Source organism: Rhinatrema bivittatum, chromosome 3 (assembly GCF_901001135.1).
Source record: "Rhinatrema bivittatum chromosome 3, aRhiBiv1.1, whole genome shotgun sequence".
Taxonomy (NCBI): Eukaryota; Metazoa; Chordata; class Amphibia; order Gymnophiona; family Rhinatrematidae; genus Rhinatrema; species Rhinatrema bivittatum.
Genome location: NC_042617.1, coordinates 549,474,952 through 549,502,568, shown reverse-complemented (window position 1 = coordinate 549,502,568; position 27,617 = coordinate 549,474,952). Strand labels below are relative to the sequence as shown.

The window sequence follows — 27,617 nt, the reverse complement described above, 5'->3', positions numbered from 1 at the left end:
TCAACCACTCATGCTTCCAACCAATAGGGAACACTGAGCTTAGACAAATGAATGAGCATTCACTAAACTGAGGGGCTGGTTAAGAAATTTACCAGTCCTCTAACGAATAGCAGAAACAACACTCGGCATGGTCCGCACTTAAGAGGGTGAACCAAAGCAAAAAAAAAAAAAATCAGCAGCCGAGGGCAAGTTGGTGATTGGCCTGCCTTCCTTTGAGGAAAGGAAATTATCAAATAAGTAGTAATTTTTCCTTCCTCTGCACTCAGGCAGGCCAAACCACACAAGTAGGATTTACCAAAGCTACTCCTGAACAGGGAGAGAGCCTGGCCATGATCCAATCAACACTGCCTACGCGAAGGCGGAGTCCTCCAGAGCCTGAACATCCAAGTAGTAAAGCTTGGAGAAGGTGTGCAAAGATGACTACATCACTGCTCGGCAAATCTTAACAGAAGACAATATTCAAATCTCCATCCACAATATTTATTTATTTATTCATTTTTTATATACAGTCATTCGGTTCAGCCATCATACCACCGAGCCCTCATGCAATGCAGTCTAACTTGCTTCAGTAAAGAAATAAAAAATTAGCTGAAAAGTAGAAACTGTCACAACAATAAAAATTCAGCTATACAAAGAGGAACTCAATAAGGAGTGATATCTAGCAACCGTCATATATTGCCACAGTGAGCTATATGGCTTATATGATCAAGCCCGTGGAACACTGGGCTTGTCTAATCATAGGATGCATAGAAGTAAAACTCCTGAACCAGGCTATTTAGCAAGTGCTCATATTTGCGAGAATCCGCTGTTGTGCGCTGATTTTGCGAGCTCTGTTTGCCTTCAATAATTGGTATGTAATACTGATATTTTCAAAGCTTTGCTTTGAAACCTAAGGAACCTCCTCTTGATTGAACCTTGCGTTGTTTTAAGCCAATTGATGTGGCTTGTAAGCCCCAGAGGCAGCTCTTTGAGCGAAACTCGGCCAGAGTCGGGCAAGCTTCAATAGATATCTTGTTTACACCAATCCATCCACGTGTTTCATTGCTGACAGCCATCTTGGTTCGGCTACCGGTTTGTTTAAATGGTAACCAAGAAATGATGCTAGGAGAAGCTATAGAAATTAAGGAAAATAATGTCCCTTCACCTAACGAGTAATTATGGAAGATTATATGCAATAAAACGACCCCCTCATTATTAGTATCCAATTTGGAAATTGGTAAAAGGTATTGTCTATTGTTTTATTGTTATTGGAATTATGGATGTGTTTCCAATAGTTGGATTATTTAGTGATTGTGATGAAACATGTTTTATGTATAAGTTTTTGAAAAATGAATAAAGAGATAATTGGAGGGAAAAAACCCACAACATCAGCACATCCACCTTTGAGAAATGTAACTGCTCTCTTGTCTTCCGATCCAAAGGATACAAACCCAACAAGGTGCTCCCCGCCTTTTAAAGCTTGCCTGTGACCTTGAATGGAGCGCTCCAATCAACTCCCGATTCGCATCCAGGAGGGGAAAGAAACATGAAGCTTTGCGTACGGTGACCAATATGGGGTCCTTCTTTTGGCCACTCGTAAAGTTACTCCCAGTCACAGCAAGCGTCAGAGTCTGAGATAACAGACCCAGGTACTCATCCCTATGAAAGAAACTGAGCAGAGCTCTATGTGGCTCTAAATCTGGTGGAATTTGCCTTTTTCCAGAAGGGAGAAACCCAAATCACCATCAGTCATTTATTTATTTAGAGACTTTTATATACTGGTATTAGTAGGGGACATCATACCGGTTTATATTCGAACAATTAGGCTGGAAAATACCGTATTTTCCGGCATATAAGACGACTTTTTAACCCCTGAAAATCTTCTCAGAAGTCGGGGGTCGTCTTATACGCCGGGTATCGTCTTATAGGGCAGCGCTTCTCACCGGTGTGTCGCCAAGCACCGGCTGCTGTGTCGCGTGCTCCCGGTCTCTCCCGCTGCTCTTCCTTCCCTGCTGCCGTTGCCGCCGGGCTATCAGCACGTTCAAGCCCTGCGGGAACGGCAGCGGTGCAAAAAAAAAAAAAAAAAAAAGCTGTGGCATCCGCGGCTGCCCTTTTCTTCTTCCCGCCCCCCCCCCTCTGACCCAGAACAGGAAGTGATACGCGGTGCGCGGGAAGGAGAAAGAGCTATGCCGCATGAAAAAATGGCAGTGGCGACAGCAGCATCGGCCCCCGAGCAATCGAAGCAGCTGATAATAGGGAAAGGAGAGAGCAGCATGAGCCTCCCGCGGCCGATGGGATTCTTCCTTCTTGGCCTGCAGGGGCTGGAGGAGGAGGCTGCTGCAGCTACCATTTGTGCTCAGGGGGTGGGGGAGGGGAGAGGAAGTGAGTGAGAGAGAGAAGCAGCCAGCCAGTGTGTAAGTGAGAGAATTCATTTGATTGAGAGCATGTGTGTGATTGAGAGAAACTGGTCAGAGAGCTCATGTGTGTGTATATGTGAGAGACAATGAAAGTGACTGCTCAGAGAGATGACTGATGTGTATGTGAGTGTGAGAGAGAGAAAAAGCATGGAAGTGAGAAATCTGGGTATGTGAGAAAGCATGGGAGTAAGAAGCCTGATTATGTGAGAGAGAGCATGGGAGTGGGAGGGCTGTGTGTGTGTGTGTGCGTGCATGAGAGAGAGACTGGTTGATAAGGTGATGGTGTGTGTGAGAGAAAGACTGGTGTGTGTGAATGTGAGAGAAAGAATGTGATTCAGGGAATGAGAAGCCTGTGCACGTGGAGAGCGAGCATGGAAATGAGAGAGAGACTGGTGTGTGTGTGTGTGTGAGACAGAGAAAGTGATTATGAGAGTGAGAAGCCCGTATATGTACGGTAAGCAGAACACGGGAGTGGGAAGCCTGTGTGTGTGTATGGCATGAGAGAAACTGTTCAGGAAGGTGTCTGGTGTGTGTGTCAAAGACTGTTTGGGAAATGATTGGTGTGTGAGAGACAGAAACTGGTCATGGGGGCATGACTGGTATGGTGTGTGTGTGTGAGAGACATGGGCCCTAAGGAAGAGGAATAGGAGAGCTGCTGGAGGGGGTAAGTAAAGGTGGCTTTTAAAGTTTATTTTTCTTGATTGACTGCCATTTTAATTATTTAATATTATGTGATGTGTCTGCTTTTTTGAAATATTTTATTGGTGTTTAATAGTTTTTATGAGTTTTTAATTGTTGGATGTTATTCTGTTCATAGCTGTTTTGAAACATTTATACTGCTTATTAGTATAGTTTTACAATTATTTATGTGTGGGGATCTCTAGCTGCTTGCTAGTTCTGTTTTCCTAATAAGAGGTGTATTGGTTTTTAGGGCCTGATATACGGTATTTGTAGTGTTGCCCTTTCATAGATAGGGTTGCTCCTGTTTGAGTGTAAAATTATTTTTTTTCTTAAAAATGTGTATAAAAAGGGGCGGGTCGTCTTATACGCCGGAAAATACGGTAAATGTTAACAGGAAATAGGAACTGGGAGGGGGTAACAAAGTGCAGCGTGAAAATATAGATTAACAAAACAACGAGATCCTTAACATAAGGAATGTATAATCACCATGTAGTGGCGTGTGGGATGACAAGTTGGGGGAAGATCTATTCTGGATAGGCTCGTTTAAATAACCAAGTTTTTAACTTCTTTTTAAATTTGATCACACATGGTTCAAAGCACAGGGAGTTCCAGAGAGCGGGGCCAGCAATTGAGAGGGCACAGTCACGTGTAGAGGAGAGATGGGCTATTTTCAGTGAGGGTACAAGTAGGGTGCTTTTGTTGGCGGTTCTGGTAGGACGGGTAGACTGGGGAGCATTGAAAGGAATGTCAAGCCATTTGGAGTTGTGGGCATGAATAGATTTATGTACTATGGTCAGAGTTTTGTAGTGAATGCGGGAGAGTATGGGGAGCCAGTGTAGATCTCTGAAGATGGGAGTGATATGTTCATGTTTATGGGTATCTGCAATGAGTCTTGTTGTAGCATTTTGTAACATTTGTAATGGTTTTATCGTGGAGTGGGGGAGCCCTAGGAAGAGAGCGTTACAGTAGTCCAATTTGGAAGAGATGGTGGCTTGGATCACTATGCGGAAGTCTTGGGTGAAAAAACCTGCTTTAAGAATGGAATTAACGTAATTCTTAATGCTTAATTGGTGATCAAAGAGAACTCCAAGTTCCTTTACAAAAGGTTGCGCTGTAAGGAGGTTAAGCTTGGGGTCGTTAGACAGTGGGGGGGGGGGGGGGGGGGGGGAGAAGATAAGTAGGAGTTCAGTTTTATTCGTATTGAGAGCAAGGTGGAGGTTGGTGAGCAGGGAGTTCATAGCTGCAAGGCAATTTTCCCAGTGCTATAAGGCATCAGAGATGGAGTTGTGGATAGGAATGATGATCTAGACATCATCAGCGTAGAGACATAACTTAAGTTTAAGATCAGAGAGGAGCTGGCAGAGTGGGGAAAGGTAGACATTAAAGAGGGTGGATGAAAGTGATGAGCCTTGCGGGACTCCTTGTTGTAAGGGATGCTGGGCGGATATGATGTTATCTATTTTAACAGAGAACTTTCTGTTCGAGAGGTAGGATTTGAACCAGGCAAGGGCTAGGCCTGAGATGCCAATGCTTTCCAGACAGGCCAGGAGGTGATGATGGCTGATAGTGTTGAACGCTGCCAAAATATCAAGGAGGGCGAGGAAATAGCTGTGGCCTTGGTCCATACCTCTGAGGAGATGGTCGGATAGGGAGAGGAGTAGCAATTCAGTGTTGAAGTGTTTCCGGAAACCGAATTGTGAGACATGGAGGATCGCATGATTTTCAAGGTAGTCCATAAGTTGTGAATTAACAACTCTCTCCATTAGCTTGGCAATAAATGGGAGGTTAGAGATTGGGTGGAAGTTGGAGGGGTCTTTCAGGTCTAGGGAGGGTTTCTTTAGGAGGGGTTTGACTACCGCATGCTTGAGTGTGTCTGGGACAATCCCATGGGCGATAGAGCAGTTGATGATATCTGCTATAGCACTAGCTATGGCGTTAGGGATGGCTAGTAGGGCTTTAGAAGGGAAGGTGTCATTGGGATGAGAGGCAAGTTTAAGTTTTCTGAGGATGTTTATGACTTCTTTGGAGGAAGTAAAATCGAGGGCAGCCATTGCAGGTTGGGAGGGTGTGGGTTAGGTGGGTGGGGTGGAGGGGGGGAATCTCGAAAGGAGGTTGGAGATTGTACTCTGGAAGTAGTTGGCCAGTTCTTCACATTTGGATGCTGCACCAGAGCCTGGTATAGTGGGGGGGGGGGGGGGGGGGGGGGGGGGGAAATAGATGTGGTAAGACTTGAGACATAGGAGAAAAGCACTTTGGGGTTGAATCTGTAATCATGGATTTTTTTTAGCGGAGAAGTCTCGTTTGTTTTTAGGTTGAAAATCTGTAGCTGTGTAGGGCTGTTTTGTAGATGGAGAAGTGTTGCGGGGTCGGATTCTTACGCTATTTTCTCTCCTTTTGCCTGAGATTGTTTTTTTTAGGGTTTTTAGCTCTGGTGTGTACCATGGCTTTATAGGTTTCGAGGTGGCACTGATGACTCGTCTTGATCCACATCCTCCTCAACACCATCAGGGACTGCTGCACCATGCCATTTACATGCGGAGGCAGAAACCTTGATTTAGAAGGCATCACTGTCTCTGATGGGCACCCCTGCAGAAAAAAGTCTATAGTCCTTGAAAAAATTCCACCCAGGAAAAAAAAAAAAAAAAAAAAGAGGATGGGTCTATATCAGGCCCCATAGGCCCAAATCTGATGTCCTCTAACAGAGTAGTTCCTGAAGACGTCTTAGCCATTAGATTAACCGAAGTAGGGGGCACCTTTGTTGTGTCACCTACAACCCCACTCCCCTCTGACCAAGGGGATGGACCAGCATCGGCAAAATAAGTAGAAGGCAAATCACCTCTAGCATCCAGGCAGCACTGATACAGACTTGCAGAAAGCCCTGGCTATATACTGTAAGCAGCACAAAATCGCTAAGCGTTTAGATTTGACACTGGCGCCATGCCTGTACCGGTTTGTTGCACGCCCAAATTAAGACACGTGCTCAAGTACGCATTCAGCTATATGCTCAAATGTGCATATACTGGCAGGCCGCAGAAGTATGCACAGAAACATAGGCCACGGCCTTATTTGCTCAAGTAGGCATGCACATATGAGAAGGCGCGTATGCAAGCGCGCAAAAAATGCCACCATGGCCTACCACGAGCCAGAAGAGACCAAGCCTGGAAGCGGAGCCTACCGAAAGGCTGCTCAACCCGCCAAGCCTGCACCACCTCCGCATCTTACTAAACTCCAAGACACTGATCATAAACATCAAGGGAGGAAGACCCAGTAAGGACTAGATAGGGGAAAGAAAACCTCCCTAGTCTTTCAACTTTTTTTTTCCCCCTGAGCTCAGCCCTCCCTGGCTGAGAGCAGGAACGGGTCTCCAGCTATAAGGGGGGGGGGGGCGGGGGGCTGGGCGAAACACACTTATCTCTGCCTTCAACCACCTTTTTTTTTTTTTTTTTTAATTCAGTCCACACCTGAAAAGGCTACTGGACTCAAGGCACTCAACTGAGGGAGGGACCCACCAGAATCATTTCAGGAGGCAAGCGGTTCCAAAAAAAAAAAACAACTTCTACTTTTTACATTTTATTTATTTATTTATTTTTACTACAAGCAATCCCCAGCAGGGAAGATGCATGTTTACTATTTGCTGGAGATGGAAAATACCGGTGGGCTGATGTCGGGACAGGGCTAAATGTCCGTGATGTCAGGTTTTACTTCATCTTCATCTGCTGTTAGAGGTGCAAAACCCACTTGTGTGTGGAATGGCCTGCCGGAGTGCAGAGGAAGTGCTTATTGGCCAATAAATTGGTGTTAGATGATTATATCATGTGGCTATCAGCCCCTCCACTACCACCAATTTGAATCAAGGTAGTGTAAATACATATGTTCTTAATGCAAGGACATAAGAGTCAAGTGGTCTCACTACTATAATTACAATATACCATACATAATGAAATCTAAATCACTGGACTAGGGTGGGTTAGGGGGAGCATTGTATTCTATACTACAAAAATAGCATAAATCATCAGGGCCACAGTGAGGGAGGGCAGGACTTAAGTCACAGAAAGAAGAGGAGCTATGAATGGGCTCACAGTGACCAAAGGTGAAAAGAGTGAGCCTAGAGTATGCCTGGAGAGGATATTAGATTTTGCCGTTTACAAATATGCGTTGATATTTAGTAAAAAAATTATGTTAGCTTAAGGGGCAAAGCAAGTAGTACTTTTTCCCCCTTCTAAAGGAAAAATAATCATGTGGGTGGAAAAGTAGCTTACTATTTCCAGATAAAATGCAACACCACAGAAATCACATAACATGATCTAAATTCATCAAGGACATCTTGGCTACATGTAAGAATAAGAATTCATAATGAAGAACATCCAATAGAAATAAACACACAAGACTGGACAACACATACAAAGCAATGGGGCTAGACAAGACAGATGCCCCAGTAAGTCCTTCTGCAGTTTCTCACAATCCACTGCTATTTAACAACTCAAAACAATTTTGTCATCTGCAAATCTATTCACCTCACTTATTCCTTTCTCCAAATCATTTACAAACATGCTACATAGCACAGGTCCCAGAGAGAGGACCCACCCAGCTGGTTTATCAATGGAGGGTGTCCGATGAAGAAAGCTGGTGTTGCATGGCTAGCACAGTCAAATAGACTGTGTTATTGGAAAAGCCATGCACACACACTGCAATGTTCCCAGGTGAGATAGGAGACCAACATTATGGAGCATGCACTGCCAAGCACACCAGCACCAAAATATTGACACTGTACCCTTGCAACCCAACTCATGCTCGCCATAGCAGTCCCTGATACTGGTGGCTGCTGCAGGCTCTCATGAGGTGGGAGAGAGAGATGAAGAGAGCTGGGACAGAAGAACCAGGTAGGGGACAGGAGAGGTGGAGCGGCAGGGTTTGAACCTTGAGAGAGAAGAAGATAGAGCTGTGGTTAAGCCTGGGGGGGAGGAGGAAGGTTGACTTAATTCACCAGTACATCTCTCAGATCAGAGGACCATGATCCTCCATCAGGTTGACTGCAGCAGATTAATAGTAGAGGGACATCCTGAGACTGGAGTAAGTCAATCTCTATCAGCAGATCGGGATACTGCCACTGGCCCAGCTATAGAGCATAAAATTACACAAATCTTAGAGAGCCAGAATAAATGTATCAAACATACAAAATTTATTTAAACACACCACCTATATATAAACCTGTATAGACAATAAAAACTAAGCTAGCACACTCACACATGCACACCCACAAGATAAAAAATATGTCTTTTTGAGATACAACATACAAGTATAATCTCTTACTGCAAATGCATTTCACATATATTTCTTCTTCATAAATACTCAAAAAATACATATATCATATGTTACTACAATTTTTTGAACTGGGATGTTTAATTCTAAATGTCCGACAAAAGTAGATACAAGATCTTTTCGTTTCACCCCTCACAAAAGGGGCTTCCTCAGGGACCAATATGATTCATATATTCTAAATATGCTGCCGCACTGCAAAAACAAATATCACAAGAATTACCCGCAACTCCAACATCAATATTATTGTCAACCAATACCATCCCCCTTTTTTTCCCCATCTGTTCCTTTTATTTTTTTAAATTTTTAAACAGTTGAGGGACTTTCCATCACCAATAAATACCCCAAACCTTATTTAAAATATCTCCCTTTTGCTTTTAACCATACAATATGACAATACTACTTACAATCAAATCACAGAAGACACAATTTTTCTTCTCCTATTTACCCTATACTGAACCCCTGAAAAACTCAGGTCAAATTTATAGTGGCCATACCTACCTCAAAATCTGAATCATACATATGTTTCACTTCAAAAACTTCTTGTAAACTCCATCCAACACCATACTTTCAATGCACTGAGGCCATCAGTTCAAACACTGCATATACCGCGGCGTGTCCTTAGATATTCCCTTTAAACGTTGCAAGGTAATGCCACCTTCAATTCCTTTATACAGCTATTGTAAAACACACCGACCTGTGCTCTCAAGAAAACATATTCTGCAACGATATAACCCAAAGAATTATCATTAAAGATAAAAAACACTTACCGTTAACCACCAAGTCCTTTACTGCGCAAAAAAAGATTTCCAATACTCACGTCCAGACCGGAAGTGACGTACCAAGTCGTCACCCGCTGAGATGTGAAGTTCATGCGTATCCGAAAAACTTTATATAGGACAAACACTAGTCAATTAAACAGATCTTACAATTATCTTTTAAAGAACCAATCCAATTATCTTTTAAACAAAACCACTCCACTTCTCTCTTTTTTTATAACCCAAGAATAGAAAAAACATTCTGAAGGCTCCACCAACCCACGTCTTAATAAAACGCATTCCACTCTATCGGACCATTCAATCCTAGCGGGGCAACAGTCTGCCAACTGTAGATGAATTGTTGTTCAACCTTTCTTAACATTGAGGATAAATCTCCCCCGTGTTGAAGAGTCACTTTCTTAATCACAAAAAAACGAATTTCTTCCACAGTATGACCACTTTCAACTCAATGGCTTACTAAAGGAGCATGTTCACGTAATGCCTTGATACGACTCCGGTGCTCAACAATACGGCAACGAATGGGGCGCGTAGTTTGCCCTACATAAATTAAATTGCAAGGACAGATAATAGCATATACCACGCCACTCGTATTGCAATCAAACAACCTTGGAATTTTATAAGGGAATTTTAAATGGGGTGACTCTTCAACACGGGGGAGATTTATCCTCAATGTTAAGAAAGGTTGAACAACAATTCATCTACAGTTGGCAGACTGTTGCCCCGCTAGGATTGAATGGTCCGATAGAGTGGAATGCGTTTTATTAAGACATGGGTTGGTGGAGCCTTCAGAATGTTTTTTCTATTCTTGGGTTATAAAAAAAGAGAGAAGTGGAATGGTTTTGTTTAAAAGATAATTGGATTGGTTCTTTAAAAGATAATTGTATCTGTTTAATTGACTAGTGTTTGTCCTATATAAAGTTTTTCGGATACGCATGAACTTCACATCTCAGCGGGTGACGACTTGGTACGTCACTTCCGGTCTGGACGTGAGTATTGGAAATCTTTTTTTGCGCAGTAAAGGACTTGGTGGTTAACGGTAAGTGTTTTTTATCTTTAATGATAATTCTTTGGGTTATATCGTTGCAGAATATGTTTTCTTGAGAGCACAGGTCGGTGTGTTTTACAATAGCTGTATAAAGGAATTGAAGGTGGCATTACCTTGCAACGTTTAAAGGGAATATCTAAGGACACGCCGCGGTATATGCAGTGTTTGAACTGATGGCCTCAGTGCATTGAAAGTATGGTGTTGGATGGAGTTTACAAGAAGTTTTTGAAGTGAAACATATGTATGATTCAGATTTTGAGATAGGTATGGCCACTATAAATTTGACCTGAGTTTTTCAGGGGTTCAGTATAGGGTAAATAGGAGAAGAAAAATTGTGTCTTCTGTGATTTGATTGTAAGTAGTATTGTCATATTGTATGGTTAAAAGCAAAAGGGAGATATTTTGTAAGTAGTATTGTCATATTGTATGGTTAAAAGCAAAAGGGAGATATTTTAAATAAGGTTTGGGGTATTTATTGGTGATGGAAAGTCCCTTAACTGTTTAAAAATTTAAAAAAATAAAAGGAACAGATGGGGAAAAAAAGGGGGATGGTATTGGTTGACAATAATATTGATGTTGGAGTTGCAGGTAATTCTTGTGATATTTGTTTTTGCAGTGCGGCAGCATATTTAGAATATATGAATCATATTGGTCCCTGAGGAAGCCCCTTTTGTGAGGGGTGAAACGAAGAGATCTTGTATCTACTTTTGTCGGACATTTAGAATTAAACATCCCAGTTCAAAAAATTGTAGTAACATATGATATATGTATTTTTTGAGTATTTATGAAGAAGAAATATATGTGAAATGCATTTGCAGTAAGAGATTATACTTGTATGTTGTATCTCAAAAAGACATATTTTTTATCTTGTGGGTGTGCATGTTTGAGTGTGCTAGCTTAGTTTTTATTGTCTATACAGGTTTATATATAGGTGGTGTGTTTAAATAAATTTTGTATGTTTGATACATTTATTCTGGCTCTCTAAGATTTGTGTAATTTTATGACAAGACTATAGAGAGTTGTACTCAAGTACCCTTTGTGTAATTACATACCAGCTATAGAGCAAGCAGATGAGTGAGAGAGCTGGTGGGGGCATTATGATGTACTTTTACAGTACACCAGGAGAATTCAGCATAAAAATGTTAAAAGTCTATATCTTTCAGTAATAACTTTTTCTATATTCATTTTGAGTAAATTACTACTCAAAGTCAGTATCTGGTATTCTCTAAGGTGATGGTGGGTCTCCCATCAAATTTTCAATGAGAGAAATCTCCCCCCATGCTATCCATCTGCCCTATGCGGTCCTACCCATGAAAAGTCTGCAGACGCTTTGATTACAGGATGCAAAGCAGTATGATTTTACAAGAAATCACATCAAACAAATTGGATCACTTTGTTTGACTAGTAGATCAAAGAAGTAGATCAGAAGCAAGCACTGCATATAGTATTTTTATACTTCAGTAAGGCCTCCGACATTATGAGTCCCTAGTTGAAACAAACAAGCTGAGCAGGCTATGGATGGAACTAAGGTGGCAAAATGAGTTAAACTCTAGTAGAGTGATAAGCAACAGAGAGCAGTGGTAAATGGAGGTCACTCCAAGGATGAAGGGGTCATCAGTGGCATTCAGAATGTGATATTAAGAAAAAAAAAACCACACAATCTGGAAACAATGCTGTCGCTTACATGTTCTCTTCTTGAGATACTGTACCTACTACTGTTTTCTTTGTGATCACCTAAGATGGAGAGTGAAGGGAAACCCCATCTCATAGAAAATGTTTTTACACAGGATTTGAAATATGTATTTGGTAATGTTTTGAATGTCTGGTTTGTGCAGAGTATGCCACTTTAGGAGTTCTGAAGAACTATGAAGGGTTACAATTTCAAGGGCTTCACCTGTAATTCTTGCATGAAGGTTCGGTTTCATGAGGAGACCATCGTTCGGGGATGGTGATGCTGACTGTAGGATGGTTAGGGCAGCTCTACGCAGAGCACTATCGAACACCGGGAGCACCTCGCTGGGGAAGGCATTGAGGTACTCGCCAATCTCCATGTTGGTTTCAAACAGAGTCATGGCATTCACAACTAGGGGGTAGTGCGCGTCATCATTAATCTCCTTCAGGATGCCAAGGAGGTCCTTCTGGTGATGCTCCAGCAAGTAGGATTCAAACACTTGTCCCGTCAAGGCCACCTGCTCCGTGTTTAGGAACATACTGCTGCTGCAAGATCAAAGAAACAAAACAGCACCATCAGAGACCTAACATAGTACCTGAATGTAATCCACTTTGAAGTGCCAAAAAGCAGAATATAAAAATAAATAAAAATGTGAAGACTATTCAGCCCAACTGCTTGTTCTAATTTTGCTCTTTGAAAAAAATGTATATAGCAAATGTTGACAAAAAAAGAACATTCACCATACCATAGACATCCACATTTACTGTCTTCCCGTTAAAGACTTTGCCATTTTCCTACTGGGAAGCATGTGCATCAAAAGGACGACATACTGCAAATCATAAACGTAAGTAGTAGAATGATGCAATTTCCTAGGCACCTGCCATAGGGTGGCTTTTCCAGGGTTTTCAGATACTTGCTCAGAGAGCTGAGTTGAAAATAGAGGAGAGGGATTTCGGTTTCTGATTCAGAGGCCCCATCTCTTGAGGGGGAACAGCTGCAGTTGAATGTTAATGAGCTAGCAACAGACCAAGATCTGCTCCACTCTCAAGCCTTACCTCCCATACAGAACACAGGAGAATACAGGTCACTGCAAAACTCGAGAGCAGGGCAGACCCCCCCCCCCCCCCGACTGTCTTTTGTCAGTTTGTTAATATTCACCTGCTGTTGTTCACCTCCCAGAAGGCTAAACTATTCTTACCTATTTTCTTTCCTTGAGGCCTACTAGACCAATCCATTACACTAGGGCTTTCCCTGCTCCTCAGCTATCAGAGACAGAGAGCACGCCTCCTTGATTACATCACTCCAAGTCATAAAAAGGGGATTGGTTGTAGGCCTTCCAGTAGCTTTCTGTTAAAGTGACTTGACAAAGGTCCTATTCTGTGCCCTTCATAAATTGTATTGCCACTGTGTATTACGTATATATCTATTTTGGTCTCTTGAGGCCACTTCCCCCCTTGGACTGAGAGGGTAATAATGGAAAAGAGAATAAATTAAAAAAAAAAAAAAAAAGAGAGGTATCTGACCTGCTACTCCATGGCCCCTGGCTATCATTGGTCTAGCAAGACTCAAAGAAAGACAATTATCAGGTAAGAATAATTTAGACTTCCTTATTGCCTGCTAGAACAGTCCATTATGCTAAGGAGATACAAGAGCGACCCCCTATGCAGGGTGGGAGGAAAACGGGGCTGCTCTGAGAACCCCCAACCCAAAGGCCATTTCCTCCTTTGCCTGGATGTCTAGCCTGTTTTGTTTGGCGAATGAGTGCAGGAGTGACCAGTGCTGGCCCCGCAGATCTCCTCTGGGAAGACTGCCAGGACTTCTGTCCAGGAGGAAGCCTGTGCTCTCATGGAATAAATACAGAGTGCTGCTGGTGCCTGTTTACCATTAAGAATGTATGCCGAGTAGATGGCCTCTTTAAACCATCATGCTATTGTGGCCTTGGAAACCATCTCCCCCTTCCAAGGTCCTCCAAAGAGCACAATGGTTTGTCAGATTTCCTGAACGCATTAATAGTCTTCAGGTAGCATATTACCATCCAATGAACGTGTAGCAGGTGGAGGATGATGTCCTTTCCCTTACATTCCTCCCTCTCGAACGCTGGCAGCCCCATTGCCTGGTCCACATGGGAAGAAGGCACTAGTTTGGGGTACCGGTCTAAAGGTGACCACTTGCATGGATATCACAAGGTAGGATTCTCTACAAGACAGAACCTTTAAATCAGAGATGTGCCAGCAGAACAAATTGCTACCAGAAAGGGGGCTTTTAAGAAAGAACTTTAATGGAATTTTCCTTCAGGAGCTCAAAAGGGTGTCCTGTTATGGCCCTCAGGACCAAGCTGAGGTCCCATTGAGGAAAGATCAGCCTGAAAGGCAGCTGAATTCTCTTTGCTCCCCATAGAAAAATGTACGTCATCTGGATAGACAGTCACCTGGACACCCTTAATATGCTTCCTGCATTATAAAATGGCTGCAACCGGTACTTTCAGTAAACTGAGGGCTAACCCCTTGTCTAGGCCCCTCTGTAGGAAGTTAAAGCAGAGATTCCTCAGATCTTAAAACAGAACATAAGAAACTGCCATGCTGGGTCAGACCAAGGGTCCATCCAGCCCAGCATCCTGTTTCCAACAGAGGCCAAAACCAGGCCACAAGAACCTGGCAATTACCCAAACACTAAGAAGATCCCATGCTACTGATGCAATTAATAGCAGTGGCTATTCCCATATCCTCACAATATGCCTTGAAGAGTCTCCAAATTCTGCTATAGGCTAACGAGCTTGACACTTTACAGGGCCTAAACATGGTGGCTGTTATTGTTTGCAAGTATTCTCTTCTTCAAAGCTGCACCCGCTCAAGGGCCAGGAAATTATCACTTTTGAAAACCATCTCCAGAATCGGTATCTTGCCAACATCCTCATTAGTAAACACTGAAGCAAAGAATTAAATTTAGTCATTCCACGATTGCTTTATCATCCCTAAGTGCCCCTTTAACCCCTCTATCATCTAACTGTCCAACCGACTACCTTGCAGGCTTTCTGCTTCAGATATATTTTAAAGTTTTTATTATGAGTTTTTGCCTCTACAGCCAGCTTCTTTTCAAAAATTCTCTCTTAGCCTGTCCTATCAATGTTTTATATTTAACTTGCCAATGTTTATACTGTTTCCTATTTTCTTCTGATGGATAAAGATCCTGCAGGAGACTAAATGCACAGTAGACTCTTTATGGGTAGAAGATGTGTGATGGGGAAGAGTATAGCAATAGGAGTATACTACTGTCCACCTGCCCAAACTGATAAGACAGATGATGACATGCTAAGAGAAATCAGGGAAGCTAACAAATTTTGCAGTGTAGTAATAAAGGGAGATTTCAATTACCCCAAGATTGACTGGGTAAATATAACATCAGGACGTGCTACAATGGTCAAGCTCCTGGATGGAATAAATAACTGCTTCAAGGAGCAATTGGTTCAGGAAAGCAATTTTAGATATTTTTAGTGTAATGCAGGATTTGGTGAGAGAGGTAATGGTGATGGGGCCACTTGACAATAGTGATCACAACATAATAAAATTTGAATTAATAACTAAAGGGGACAATAAGTAAATGTATAGCTCTAGCACTAAACTTTTAAAAGGGAGACTAATAAAATGAGGAAAATAGTTAGAAAAAACCTGAAAAATGCATCCACAAAGGTTAAGAATGTACAACAGACATTGACTGTTTAAAAATACCATTTTAAAAACCCAGTCCAGATTTAGTCTATGCATTAAAAAAAGGTGAAAAAAAGGCTAAACGACTGCCGACATGGTTAAAAGGAGAGGTGAGAGCGGCTATTGTAGCCAGAAAAACTTCTTTCAAAAACTGCAAGAAGGATCCATCTGAAGAAAAGAGGAAAAAGCATAAACATTGGCAAGTTAAATGCAAAACACTGACATGACAGACAGAAAACTTGAAAAGAATCTGCCCACAGAGGCAAAAACTTATGATAAATACTTTAAAAAAAATATCCGAAGCAGGAAGCCTGTAAGGGAATTGCTTGGACAGTTAGATGGGTGTTAAAGAGGGGTTAAAGGGACACTTAGGAAAGATAAGGCTATCGCGAAAAGATTAAATAAATACTTTGCTTTGGTATTTACTAATGAGGATGTTGAAGAGATATCCGATCTGGAAATGGTTTTCAAGGGTGATGATTCAGAACATAAGAACATAAGAAATTGCCATGCTAGGACAGACCAAGGGTCCATCAAGCCCAGCATCCTGTTTCCAACAGTGGCCAAACCAGGCTACAAGAACCTGGCAATTATCCAAAACACTATTTATTTAATGGTTTTTATATACTGACGTTCATCCAAGATATCACGGCGGTGTACATTGAACAGAAACATTACGCCAGAGGCGTTTCACAAGGAATGTGAAGGAATATATGCATTAAACTTGAATAAACAGAATAGTATAGGAGAATTGCAAAATATATATGATATTTAACAGAAAACAATGCTATATAGTATATACAGGATAAAGAATAACGAGATGAGTTGGGAGTGAAATAGGGATGGGGAAGAGGGACGGGGAGTAGGAGGGGCAGTGAAGAGGTGAGAAGAGGGAAATTAAGTGGTCGAAATGAGGATATTAGGCGTAAGCCTGTGAGAAAAGCCATGTTTTGAGATTTTCTTAAATTTTTCGGGCATAGTTCTTGGCGCAGATCTGCAGGCATTGTGTTCCATAAGACAGGACCCGCTAAGGAAAGCGCTCGGGCTTTGGAGGAGGTAAGATTGGTGAGTTTGGGAGAAGGAGTGCTTATAGTGGCAAGGTATTGGTTTCTAGTCGGTCTGGAGGATGAGTGGAATTGGAGGGAGTCTTTGAACCAGTTCACGTCAGGGTTGTGTAGTGCTTTGTGAATGATTGAGAGGGTCTTGTATTGGATGCGGGAGGATATAGGTAGCCAGTGAAGATCTTTTAATACAGGAGTAATGTGTTCGTTGCTGCGAGTATTGGTGAGGATTCGGGCAGCAGTGTTTTGCAGAATTTGTAGGGGGTGGATGGCGTTCTTGGGTAACCCTATGAGGAGAGAGTTACAGTAGTCAATTTTGGAAGAGAGCATAGTTTGTAGGACTGTGCGAAAGTCAGAGAAGTGAAGGAGAGGTTTCAGTTTTTTTAGGGTGTGTATCTTGTAAAAGCACTCTAAGTGTTGAGTTGATGAATTTCCTGAAGCTGATTTGATCATCTAGTGTGACACCTAGGTCCCGAACCTGTTGGGAAAAGGAGATGTGGGGTGGAAGCGTGTGATGTAGGGAGAGGGCATGGCAGTGGGTTGTGGGGGCAATAAGCATAAGTTCAGTTTTTGTGGTGTTGAGGGCAAGATGGATGCTGTTTAAAAGCTTGTTGATTGACTGTAGAGTGACTTCCCAAGTGTTGAGGGCTTTAGGTAGTGAGTCAGTGATCGGGATGAGAATTTGTACATCCATCTGCATATAGAAAATGTGGAAGCTTGAGATTGGCTAGTAGTTGGCAGAGCGGTAGGAGGTATATATTGAAAAAAGAGTAGATGACAGGGAAGAGCCTTGAGGGACACCTTGGTTTAGTGGGATTTCTTTAGACTCATAGTTTCCAATTTTAACTTTGAAGTTTCTGTTACAGAGAAAGGAAATGAACCAGCTGTGTGCAAGTCCAGTTATACCAATCTCATTAAGACGCTGAAGGAGGATACTATGGCTGATGGTGTCAAAAGCTGCCAAGATGGCCAGGATATAGGACCGTCCTTTATCTAGACCTTTGATGAGGTGATCAGTTAAGGATAAGAGGAGGGTTTCAGTACTATGGAATTTATGAAAACCGTATTGGGAGGGAGAGAGGATTTGATGGTCATCTAGGTAATAGGTGAGTTGCCGATTGATGGTTTTCTCTAAAATTTTTTAGATGAATGGTAAATTAGAGATGGGGCGGTAGTTGGATAGATCCCATGCTACTGATGCAATTAATAGCAGTGGCTATTCCCTAAGTTAAATTGATTAATAGCCATTAATGGACTTCTCCTCCAAGAACTTATCCAAACCTTTTTTGAACCCAGCTACACTAACTGCACTAACCACATCCTCTGGCAACAAATTCCAGAGCTTTATTGTGCATGGAGTGAAAAATAATTTTCTCCGATTAGTCTTAAATGTGCTACTTGCTAACTTCATGGAATGCCCCCTAGTCCTTCTATTATTCGAAAGTGTAAATAACAGATTCACATCTACTCGTTCAAGACCTCTCATGATCTTAAAGACCTCTATCATATCCCCCCTCAGCCGTCTCTTCTCCAAGCTGAACAGCCCTAACCTCTTCAGCCTTTCCTCATAAGGGAGCTGTTCCATCCCCTTTATCATTTTGGTTGCCCTTCTCTGTACCTTCTCCATCGCAACTATATTTTTTTTTTAGATGCAGCGACCAGAATTGTACACAGTATTCAAGGTGTGGTCTCACCATGGAGTGATATAGAGGCATTATGACATTTTCCGTTTTATTAACCATTCCCTTCCTAATAATTCCTAACATTCTGTTTGCTTTTTTGACTGCTGCAGCACACTGAGCCGACGATTTTAAAGTATTATCCACTATGATGCCTAGATCTTTTTCCTGGGTGGTAGCTCCTAATATGGAACCTAACATCATGTAACTACAGCAAGGGTTATTTTTCCCTATATGCAACACCTTGCACTTGTCCACATTAAATTTCATCTGCCATTTGGATGCCCAATCTTCCAGTCTTGCAAGGTCCTCCTGTAATGTATCACAGTCTGCTTGTGATTTAACTACTCTGAATAATTTTGTATCATCCGCAAATTTGATAACCTCACTCGTCGTATTCCTTTCCAGATCATTTATATATATATTGAAAAGCACCGGTCCAAGTACAGATCCCTGAGGCACTCCACTGTTTACCCTTTTCCACTAAGAAAATTGATCATTTAATCCTACTCTGTTTCCTGTCTTTTAACCAGTTTGTAATCCAGATGAATTGAACAAAATCACGGTGAACCTGAAAGATGTAGTAGGCCAGACTGACAAACTGAAGAGTAGCAAATTGCCCAGACCAGATGGCAGACATCCTAGGGTTCTGAAAGAACATAAAATTGGAATTTCAGATCTATTACTAGTAATTTGTGTAACGGTTCGGCCTGTGCACAGCCTCCCCTCCACCAGGGGTCCTCAGCAAGCCCTGCTCCCAGCTGCGCAAGTTACCTCCTTGCTGATCACCTGATGCATCAGCCCCAGCCCATCCATTTTCCCAATGCCTCTTCATTGAAATCACTTCAGCTCTCTGATCTGGCCAACCTTGCTTTGTTATTCTTCCTTGCCTTGTGGCCTACCCGAGCCTCCTGCCTTACTCAATAGCCTAGCTTGGCTCCTCGCCTTGATCCGTAGCCTTCCAAGCTTCCTACCCTTAATCTACTTTATTACTTTATTTTATTTTGAATTAATGTGATTTAGTTAATTTAATGTAATTTTATTACTGTGGTAAACAGTTGTGATGGCTACACTGAATGACGGTATATAAAAATCAGTAAATAAATAAATAAAAGCTATAGCCTTCTAGACTCTCCTACATTGCTCAGTGTCCCTCTAGGCCTAGCTGTCCTGCCTTGTGGCCCTCGAGCCTACTAGGGTTACTGCGCCCTGTCGAGCTTTCTTGTTTACTGTTGAATGTCCTAGTTCTGTATTTTTCTTGTTCAGTTCTTGACCTGCTCAGATCAGTCCTGTCCAGTTTCTTGTCCTGCCTGTCTTCTGTACCTGCCTTGCTGACAGTACCTGGACCCAACTCCCAGCCTGTGCCTGACTCCAGCTCTCAACTTATACATAACTCCCAGTCTGTGCCTGCTCCAGCCGTGATGTTCTGCAGGAGACAAGACATACCAGTGTTAGGATTCTGTGTTATCAGATGGTGTGTGAACCTTGGGCCGAAGTGAGAGGTGGTACCGCCCACGGGGAAGAGCTCCGCGAGCCTCACTGTTGGGAGGCTAGGTCCCAGCTGAGGAAGGCACAGAATGAATAGAGTCTATATTAAAGAGACAGAAGCACTAACTGTGGAGCGGGAGATGCCAGAGAGAGAGATGGTCACACAGGCCCTGAGAGACAGGGTCGATAGGATAGGTAGTGCCCTGAGGGAATACCTCCATAGCGCTGGTAGTAGTCCGTGAAGCGAGAGAGGTCTCCTGTAGAGATGGTAGTGGCCCGCGAAGCAGGGTACACCGAAGAGGCCTCAATAGAGATGGTAGTGGCCCGCGAGGCGGGGTACACCAATGATGTCCTCGGTAGAGATGGTAAAAGCCCGCAGAGTAGGATATGCAGATGAAGTCCTCAGAAGAGGTGACAGCAGTCCGTATAGCGAGGAGCACGGTCGAGGCCCTAGGTGGAAGTGGTAATGGCCCGCAGTGCGGGGTACACCCAATGGGCACTTGGTAGGTAGGAAGTGATCCGCAGGGCGGAGTACTCACAAAGAGCAAGTTGGTTCCAGGAAGCTCCGGGGAACAGAGCAGGTGGAATTCCAGGCGTCAGGCCCTCCAAGGAGAAGATAGTCAGGACGAGAAAGAGACCCCCAAGGAGCGGGTACCTGAGACATCCACATCTGAACTGGAACGCTGGGTCCTCAGGAAGTGAGGCGGAAATAGCAAGGATGAGATTCTATGCCAAATCGTCTTATGAGAGGGCCAGCAGGTTTAAATATCCACAGATCCTGATGTCATCTGGAGGGGACACCCCCGAGGTTCCCGCCATGACGTGGATAAGTCCGGCCTGTGTGCATGCGCCTAGAGGGACCTGATGGCAAGATGGCGATCGGTGGCATTCGTACCAACCCGGGAGGCCTGGAAGCGGTAGGCAGGTCGTAGGCTGCCAATCTACCCCATGGAGTCAGGGAAGTGAAGAAAGAGGTGAGCAGAAGTGGTCGCAGCTATCTGTGACCTATGGGCGTAACAACCGGCCCCCAGAACCCAAAGGCTCAACTAGTAGGGGAGTGGGCTGGTTAGGAAGAAAACCAGCTCATGCCTTGCCCTGTAATCCTGTACCACTTCTGCAGGGGTGCTCCCTGACTCCATCCTGCCGACAATAACAATTTAAAACCTATCGTTAAAATCGTCCATTGTATTTGAAGATTGGAGGGTGGCCAATGAAACCCAGATATTTAAAAAGAGCTCTGAGGTGATCCGGGAAACTTCAAACTAGTGAACCTAACTTTAGTGCAAGGAAAAATCGTGAAAACAGACAGACATGGTTTAATGAGTAACAGTCAGCATAGATTTACACAAGGGAAAACAGGGTTGCTTACCTGTAACAGGTGTTCTCCTAGGACAGCAGGATATTAGTCCTCACACATGGGTAACATCATTGGATGGAGCCCAGGATGGAAAACTTATCTCAAGGTTTCTGGAGCTTTTACTAGGCAAACTGAGCATGCCCTATACCATGCATCCACGCGGGATCCCTCTTCAGTCTTGTAACATAGAATTAAGATAAAAATTAAAACAAAAAAATAGTAGAAACCCAACTCCATGGGGGTGGCAGGGGGGTTTCGTGAGGACTAACATCCTGCTGTCCCAGGAAAACACCTGTTAAAGGTAAGCAATTCTGCTTTCTTCTAGGACAAGCAGGATGGTATGTTGCGAGTGTGGGGTGCGGTCGCCTGCTTAAGAGAATGAGCCATTAGATCACGGCACAACCTCAGGGCAGAGCTCCAAGGTACGCACCGTGGGAGGCCAGTGTATCCAGGCACGGGCTGAACTTGGAACATCACTCACAGGCCTCCGCTGAACCTGCATGCATGGAGTGAGACCTAACAATGCAATGCTGGTCTCTAGGATAGCGCTCCGGCAACTTGATAGCCCTTTCAGATCTGCTGCCTGGAATGGCGAGTGTGTCAAGACAGACGAAGGCAGAGTACAGGTCATGGCATGATGAGGAACATGGATGAAGACACTGAAGGCTTGGCACTTGAATGAAGACTAGGAACTTGGACAAAAACTTGAACCTGAAGGACATGGACGAAGACTCTGGAGGAGAGGAACATGGACGAAAGCTCTGGTTCAGGTAAGAGTACAGCTTCCCCAGGCACTGCACCTCAGCATGTCCTACACAGCCCCACTCCCCCACCGGGCTGGTCATGGACCATGCTGTCCCGCTGTGCACCCTACACAACCTGCCACAGGTTTGTCGCAGACCACGCCTGGAGCAAGACAAGCTCAGGATTGAGACTTGGACGAGGATGGGAGCCAGGACATCCCTTGGAACGAGGAATCATGGGTTGGAATGAGGAACAAGGAGATTTGCTGGCTGAACAAGCTCCATGAGCCCTGGAACTAGGAACTTGAGACTTGAACTTAGAATTGACAGAGGATTCGCTCCAGCAAAGATGGAGAAAGGTCCTGTGCCAGGAAGTGCTCTACACAGCACTCCTCCCCCCCCCCCCCAAAGGGCTGGTCCGGACCAGGATACTGGCATGCCTGGAGGAAGGACGAGGAAGCATCTAGAAGGCTAACCTTGGAATGAAGATAAGGACATCAGACGAAGCAATGATTCAGAAGACTTGAACGAGGAACTGACAAGAGACCAGGAACATGAAACGGAGAATACGGAGGAGCTCTCACAAAGAACAAGATGACCAGGAACAAGAAGATCAGGAAAATCCAGCGAAGAACATGAAGACCATCAAGACAAGGATATGACCATGGAAGACCTTGAAGGACAAAGAAATATGGACTACCATGAGAGTCCCTTGTGAATGCCCCAAGGAAGTGGTGGAGAAGCCCTTTTATAGGGCTGAAGACATGACAAGGCAGGATGTCATCAAATGGGGCCATGGGGCTTTTCCCACAGCAGGTCCTTCAAACTGAGAAAAGAAGCATGCGTAGGAGGACATCATGGGCAGGAAGATGAACGGCGGCATTCAGGCCGTGATGATAACATCGGTGGCCCCCAGCTGCTAAGAGAGCTAGAGGCGTCAGTGGCACCCTTTTCCAGGGGTGCCGAGGTATGAGTCCAAGAGCACTTGGCCCTCTTGAGAGCAGATTCAACCACTACCGATTGGTGTTCCAGCTGACTCTTTTCAAATCCGGTAGCCTGTTGGACGAGGTAAACTCCATCCGCCTTCCTATTTATGGAAGGTACTGTGAGGGGGTGCTCCCAGATCCTCAGCAGCAACTCCTTAAATATCTTGTGCACTGGGACCGCCATGATCTGTTTAATAGCCTCCACGAACTGGAGGATTTCCAACATCTTGTGCCTGGTGTCCTCCTCCATCATCAATTGAAAAGGAATGGCCTCAGCCATAGCCCTCACAAAATCTGTGAAGGTCAAACCTCCTTCGCTCCTCTGGCAGAGATGGTTCTTAGGGGAGACCCTCCGAGTCCTTGAAAGAGGACTCCTCTAAGAGTTCATACGAGGCCTCATCTTCACTGTAGTCCACAGAGGATGGGGTTCTAGGTGCTCGGCCTTCAAACAGAGGCATCGGCACCAGTGGCACCGGCACTGGCAAAGCTGGACGGGGGGGGGGGGGGGGGGGGGGGCTGCACCTTGGTGCCCTTGCCACCCTCAATGGAGCTTCCTCCTCAGAGGAACCAGCAACGAGCACCGGATTGGTTGGGGGAAGCATCGGTGCCCTGCTGGGCATCAATGACCTTCTGGGAACCAATGCCAATTGGGTTGATAACACACTGAGTACATTGAGCCATTCCAGCAGAGGTTCCAGCAGGGAGAGCACAGGTATCGGCACCATCAGTGCTACTGGCTCGATACCTCGCAGGGTCCACTCGACTGCCAGCTGGCTTCTACGCTCCAACTCCTCCTTGAAAGTTGCCGATGCCAAAACAGATTGGAAGGCAGGAGGGGTTATCAGATCTTCCTTGGATCCCCGAGGTGGATCGGCAACTGATATCAGGATTGGTGGAGACCGTCATGAGCCCCCAGCATCGATGGACGATGGGCACTCCTTGCCAAGGGGTCATTTTGGGGGCATCATGGCATGCGCCAACATTCTCCTGAGCCTGGCACTGTGCATTGAAGGTGACCAGTGTTGATGCTTCCTCAGCTTCCCTAGGTGCTCAGCCCAGTCTTTCCCCAGTGCCAAGGTCGATGACTTTGAACCCGATGTCCTCGACCTGGAAGAAACAGACATGGGCCGGTCCCCGGCACCCCTATCTGCTAGCGCCAGGGACCTTCTCCCCCCCCCCCCCCCCAAACAGCCTCATGTTCATAAAGGTGAAAGAACACTACATACGCTAGTTTGCAAAAGAGCTCTGGCTTACTACAAATGCCACACTCAATCTCACAGAAAATCGTTACAACTGTTTGTCTCTTAAAATCTAAACAGACTTGGTATAGCCATAATAAAGAGGATTATGTCTAATTGGATCACAAGCTGCATTCAACATTGTTATACCACAGCTGATCTTAAGTTCAGCAACCTGGTCAAAGCCCACCAGGTGAAAGCAGCGGCATCCCCAATCACACATCTCCATCAGGTCCCTATAGAGGACATCTGCAAGGCTGCTACCTGGTCATTGGTGCACACATTGATATCATACTACTGCCCACATACTCTAGCTGCGTCAGTCAGTGCACTGGGCAAGGAAGTACTGCATTATATCAAAACTAGCCTATTCTCCGCGTTGGAGTCCTGGTTGCACTAAATAAATAAATAAATAAATAGATAAAGTAAAAGAACGAAAAAGAAAATGCTTCATTGCAACTCTCAGCTTGGCACTCCACAGATCATGGCTAATGCAGCTCTGCTTATCGATGGAAAAGAGCAAATCTGTTTACTGTAAATGATGTTTTCCGTAGATATAAGGATGAATTAGCCATGAACAGAACTCTCTCTCAAAGCTGGTAGAGCTTTTGAGATCTACAGAGCATGTTCAGAGGTTTACGGACAAGTTTAGAATCTCTTCAATCTATATCAAAGCTAATAGAGGTATAGTCTATTCCCCAAGGAGGGGACTAACTAATTCATGCAGCAATCAAACTTGTTCTTAACACCCCCCAGTGCTGGCTTACCTCGTTTTCTTAGCACTAGAATCTGGGGAGGTAATTTTCAAAGCAGTTAAGTATATAAATGTAACATACTATCGTAGCAATTTTCAAAAGCCCATTTACGTGTACTTATACATGTAAAACCCATGGGCAAATCAATGGCATATGTTGTAGCAATTTTCAAAAGTACACCTACAAACAAAGGGGCCGATGCAATACAGTGTGCTCACACGAGTGCACTGTTTAACCCGCTGTCGGACGAGGGTTAAATAGGCGCTAATCCACCCCCTAATGCAATAGGGGGATTAGCGCCTATTTAACCCGCGTCCAACGCGGAGTGAATGAGATAGCGCTCATCACATGCAAATGCATGTGAATGAGGCTATTACTCATTCACTCCGCATTCAAAAAAATAAAATGTGCGTCTCAGACGCACATTTATCACTCTGATATTAACGCTTGCCTGGAGCAGGCATTAATAGCTGCATGTAAAAGAAGTACAGAAAAGCAGAAAAACTGCTTTTATGTACTTCAGTAAAACAAAAAAATATCTCAGCAGACCGCTGAGTTATGAAGACCGACGCCTGCTTTCCGCGAAAATTATTGCATTGGCCCCAAAGTGCATTTACAAGTGTAAAACCCAGTTTTAAGCATGTAAATCCTTTTGAATCCCCTTTACTCCTAGTCTAGGGTGGAGTAAAGTTTCCAGGGCTGCTAGTCTATGGGCAAGACCTATAATCAGTAATTTATGAGCAGAAAACATGCTTTATGCACAAACCATGTTTTTTTGCACATAAAATATAATTTATGCATAGAAAGAATTTGCACACATTTTTGGGGGGTTGTGCGATGTTTTAACCTCCAAATGCATTAGCATACCATTAGCTTACAGGCAAAGTTATAAAAAAAAAAAAATATTTAGCTTGTGCGTTAAACTGTTCACTAAAATTCATTACACTGTTTTAACACTCAGCTTATTACGTCAGCTCCTTACATGGATCATAGACTGGATTACGTCAGCTCCTTACATTATCGTAGACTGGCACACAGGAGTGCTGAGGTTTAAGGTACTATTTTCCAGTCCATATAAGATAACATGTAGCACTGCATCTACAAATTACTTTGATAGTCTCTTTACCATTTATGTATTGTAAACCTTACTGCCACAAATCAGCATTAGTCTTCAACACCCTCTGTTTAAAGTAAAATCTATTTCAAATTTATTCATGTGCCTATTTGTAAACCGTTGTGATGGTATATCACTAAAAGACGGTATAGAAAAGGTTTTAAATAAATAAATACAATTCGAGAAAGTATTAAGTTAATCCAATAAAGATATATATATATATAGATATATATACACACACACTTATTTCTGTACATTCAAGTGGTCTAACCCAGCAGGCCAAGGAATCAGTATAGGATTAGAACAATAAACAACACACAAACACTTCTGTTGTGCTGCCACTTCTCACTCAGCCACCACCTCCCTTCCCGCCCAGCGCCGTGCATCAGGTAGAGCTGTTGCCAACCCATCCGCAGCCTGCATCCTCCCTCTCCTTACCCCTTCTCAGCACCCCCTCCCGTCTCTAGGACACTTACTGACTCCACTCGCTCCGTCCACAGTCGCCCCAGCCAGGTAACACAAAAAATACAGCATGAGAAATGTATCCCACGACTCACTCCCTCTCTTCCTGTGACTAGGAACAAGCTTCAAGTTTACCCGCCCCCTCCTCCGGCGCTTTCCCATTGGGTGTATTCCACCCACAGCCTCCCTAACCCTAAGCCCTTCCTGCATGGGATTGGCTGGTGGAAATGTCAACGTCATCAGGAAGCTGAACGAGACGTTCTGCCAGTGTTGCCAACCTCGCTTATTTACCGCGAGATTGGGCTTCTTTTTGTAGTCATTCGCGGTTTTTTTTTTTCCGATTCGCGGGTTGCTTTTAATTGGGTTATTTTTTCTGCCAGTCGCGTTTTTTTTGGGCTTGTTGGGCGGGACTTGTGCTCTGAATCATGTTACAGTGATTGGCGGCTGCTGCTGCGATGAAGCCTGTCCATAGCAGGCGCACCCTATCCCTATATTGCAGCAGTAAGCCAATCAGAGCAGGAGCTGCAAGCCTTGTTGATGCACACGTCAGGAGCACATTTTGTGGGCAGACCCAGTCAGCACAGCATCGCACGTAGGCGAAACGGGAAGGCCAGCAGCACAGCGTTGGAGAGCAACAGCAAAGGAATCCAGAGTGTGCAGCTACAGCCAGGTATCAGGAGGGAAGGAGTTAGTATGTTGGGAGAGGGTAATGAGTGTGTGGGGGCAGGTGATGTGCTGGGAGGGGGGGAATGAGTGTGGGGGGGGGCAGAGATGTGCTGGGAGGGGGGGAATGAGTGTGGGGGGGGCAGAGATGTGCTGGGAGGGGGGAATGAGTGTGGGAGGGGGGAATGAGTGTGGGAGGGGGGAATGAGTGTGGGAGGGGGGGAATGAGTGTGGGGGGGGCAGAGATGTGCTGGGAGGGGGGGAATGAGTGTGGGGGGGGGCAGAGATGTGCTGGGAGGGGGGGGGGGGGGGGAATGAGTGTGGGGGGGCAGAGATGTGATGGGAGGAGGCAAAAACCGGGAATGAGTGTGGGGGGGGAAGAGATGTGAGTGGGAGGGGGGAATGAGGTGTGGGGAGGGGGGACAGGGAAAAGGAGGGAATGCAGTGGGGGGGGGCAGAGATGTGCTGGGGGGGGGGG

General features: G+C 44.4%; 1 protein-coding gene and 1 long non-coding RNA gene across 3 annotated transcripts in view; one reads left to right on the top strand and one right to left on the bottom strand.

The window, feature by feature from the left end:
- Positions 1 to 26,650, bottom strand: part of MCM9 (minichromosome maintenance 9 homologous recombination repair factor) — a 192,011-nt gene extending 165,361 nt beyond the window's left edge. Inside the window, exons 1-2 of one of the 2 annotated variants that reach the window (XM_029596420.1) lie at positions 26,491 to 26,650; positions 12,112 to 12,434 (exon numbers count right to left, since the gene is read on the bottom strand). In XM_029596420.1, coding sequence (XP_029452280.1) covers positions 12,112 to 12,427 — 316 coding nt within the window. In that variant the 5' untranslated portion in view covers positions 12,428 to 12,434; positions 26,491 to 26,650. The remainder of the gene's footprint in view (positions 1 to 12,111; positions 12,435 to 26,490) is intronic. The other variant, XM_029596419.1, reaches the window with a different exon arrangement.
- A 275-nt stretch (positions 26,651 to 26,925) lies between these two features.
- The window catches only part of LOC115088289, a 50,256-nt gene continuing 49,564 nt past the window's right edge, over positions 26,926 to 27,617 (top strand). Inside the window, exon 1 of the long non-coding RNA XR_003855743.1 lies at positions 26,926 to 27,146. This is a non-coding gene — a long non-coding RNA (uncharacterized LOC115088289). The remainder of the gene's footprint in view (positions 27,147 to 27,617) is intronic.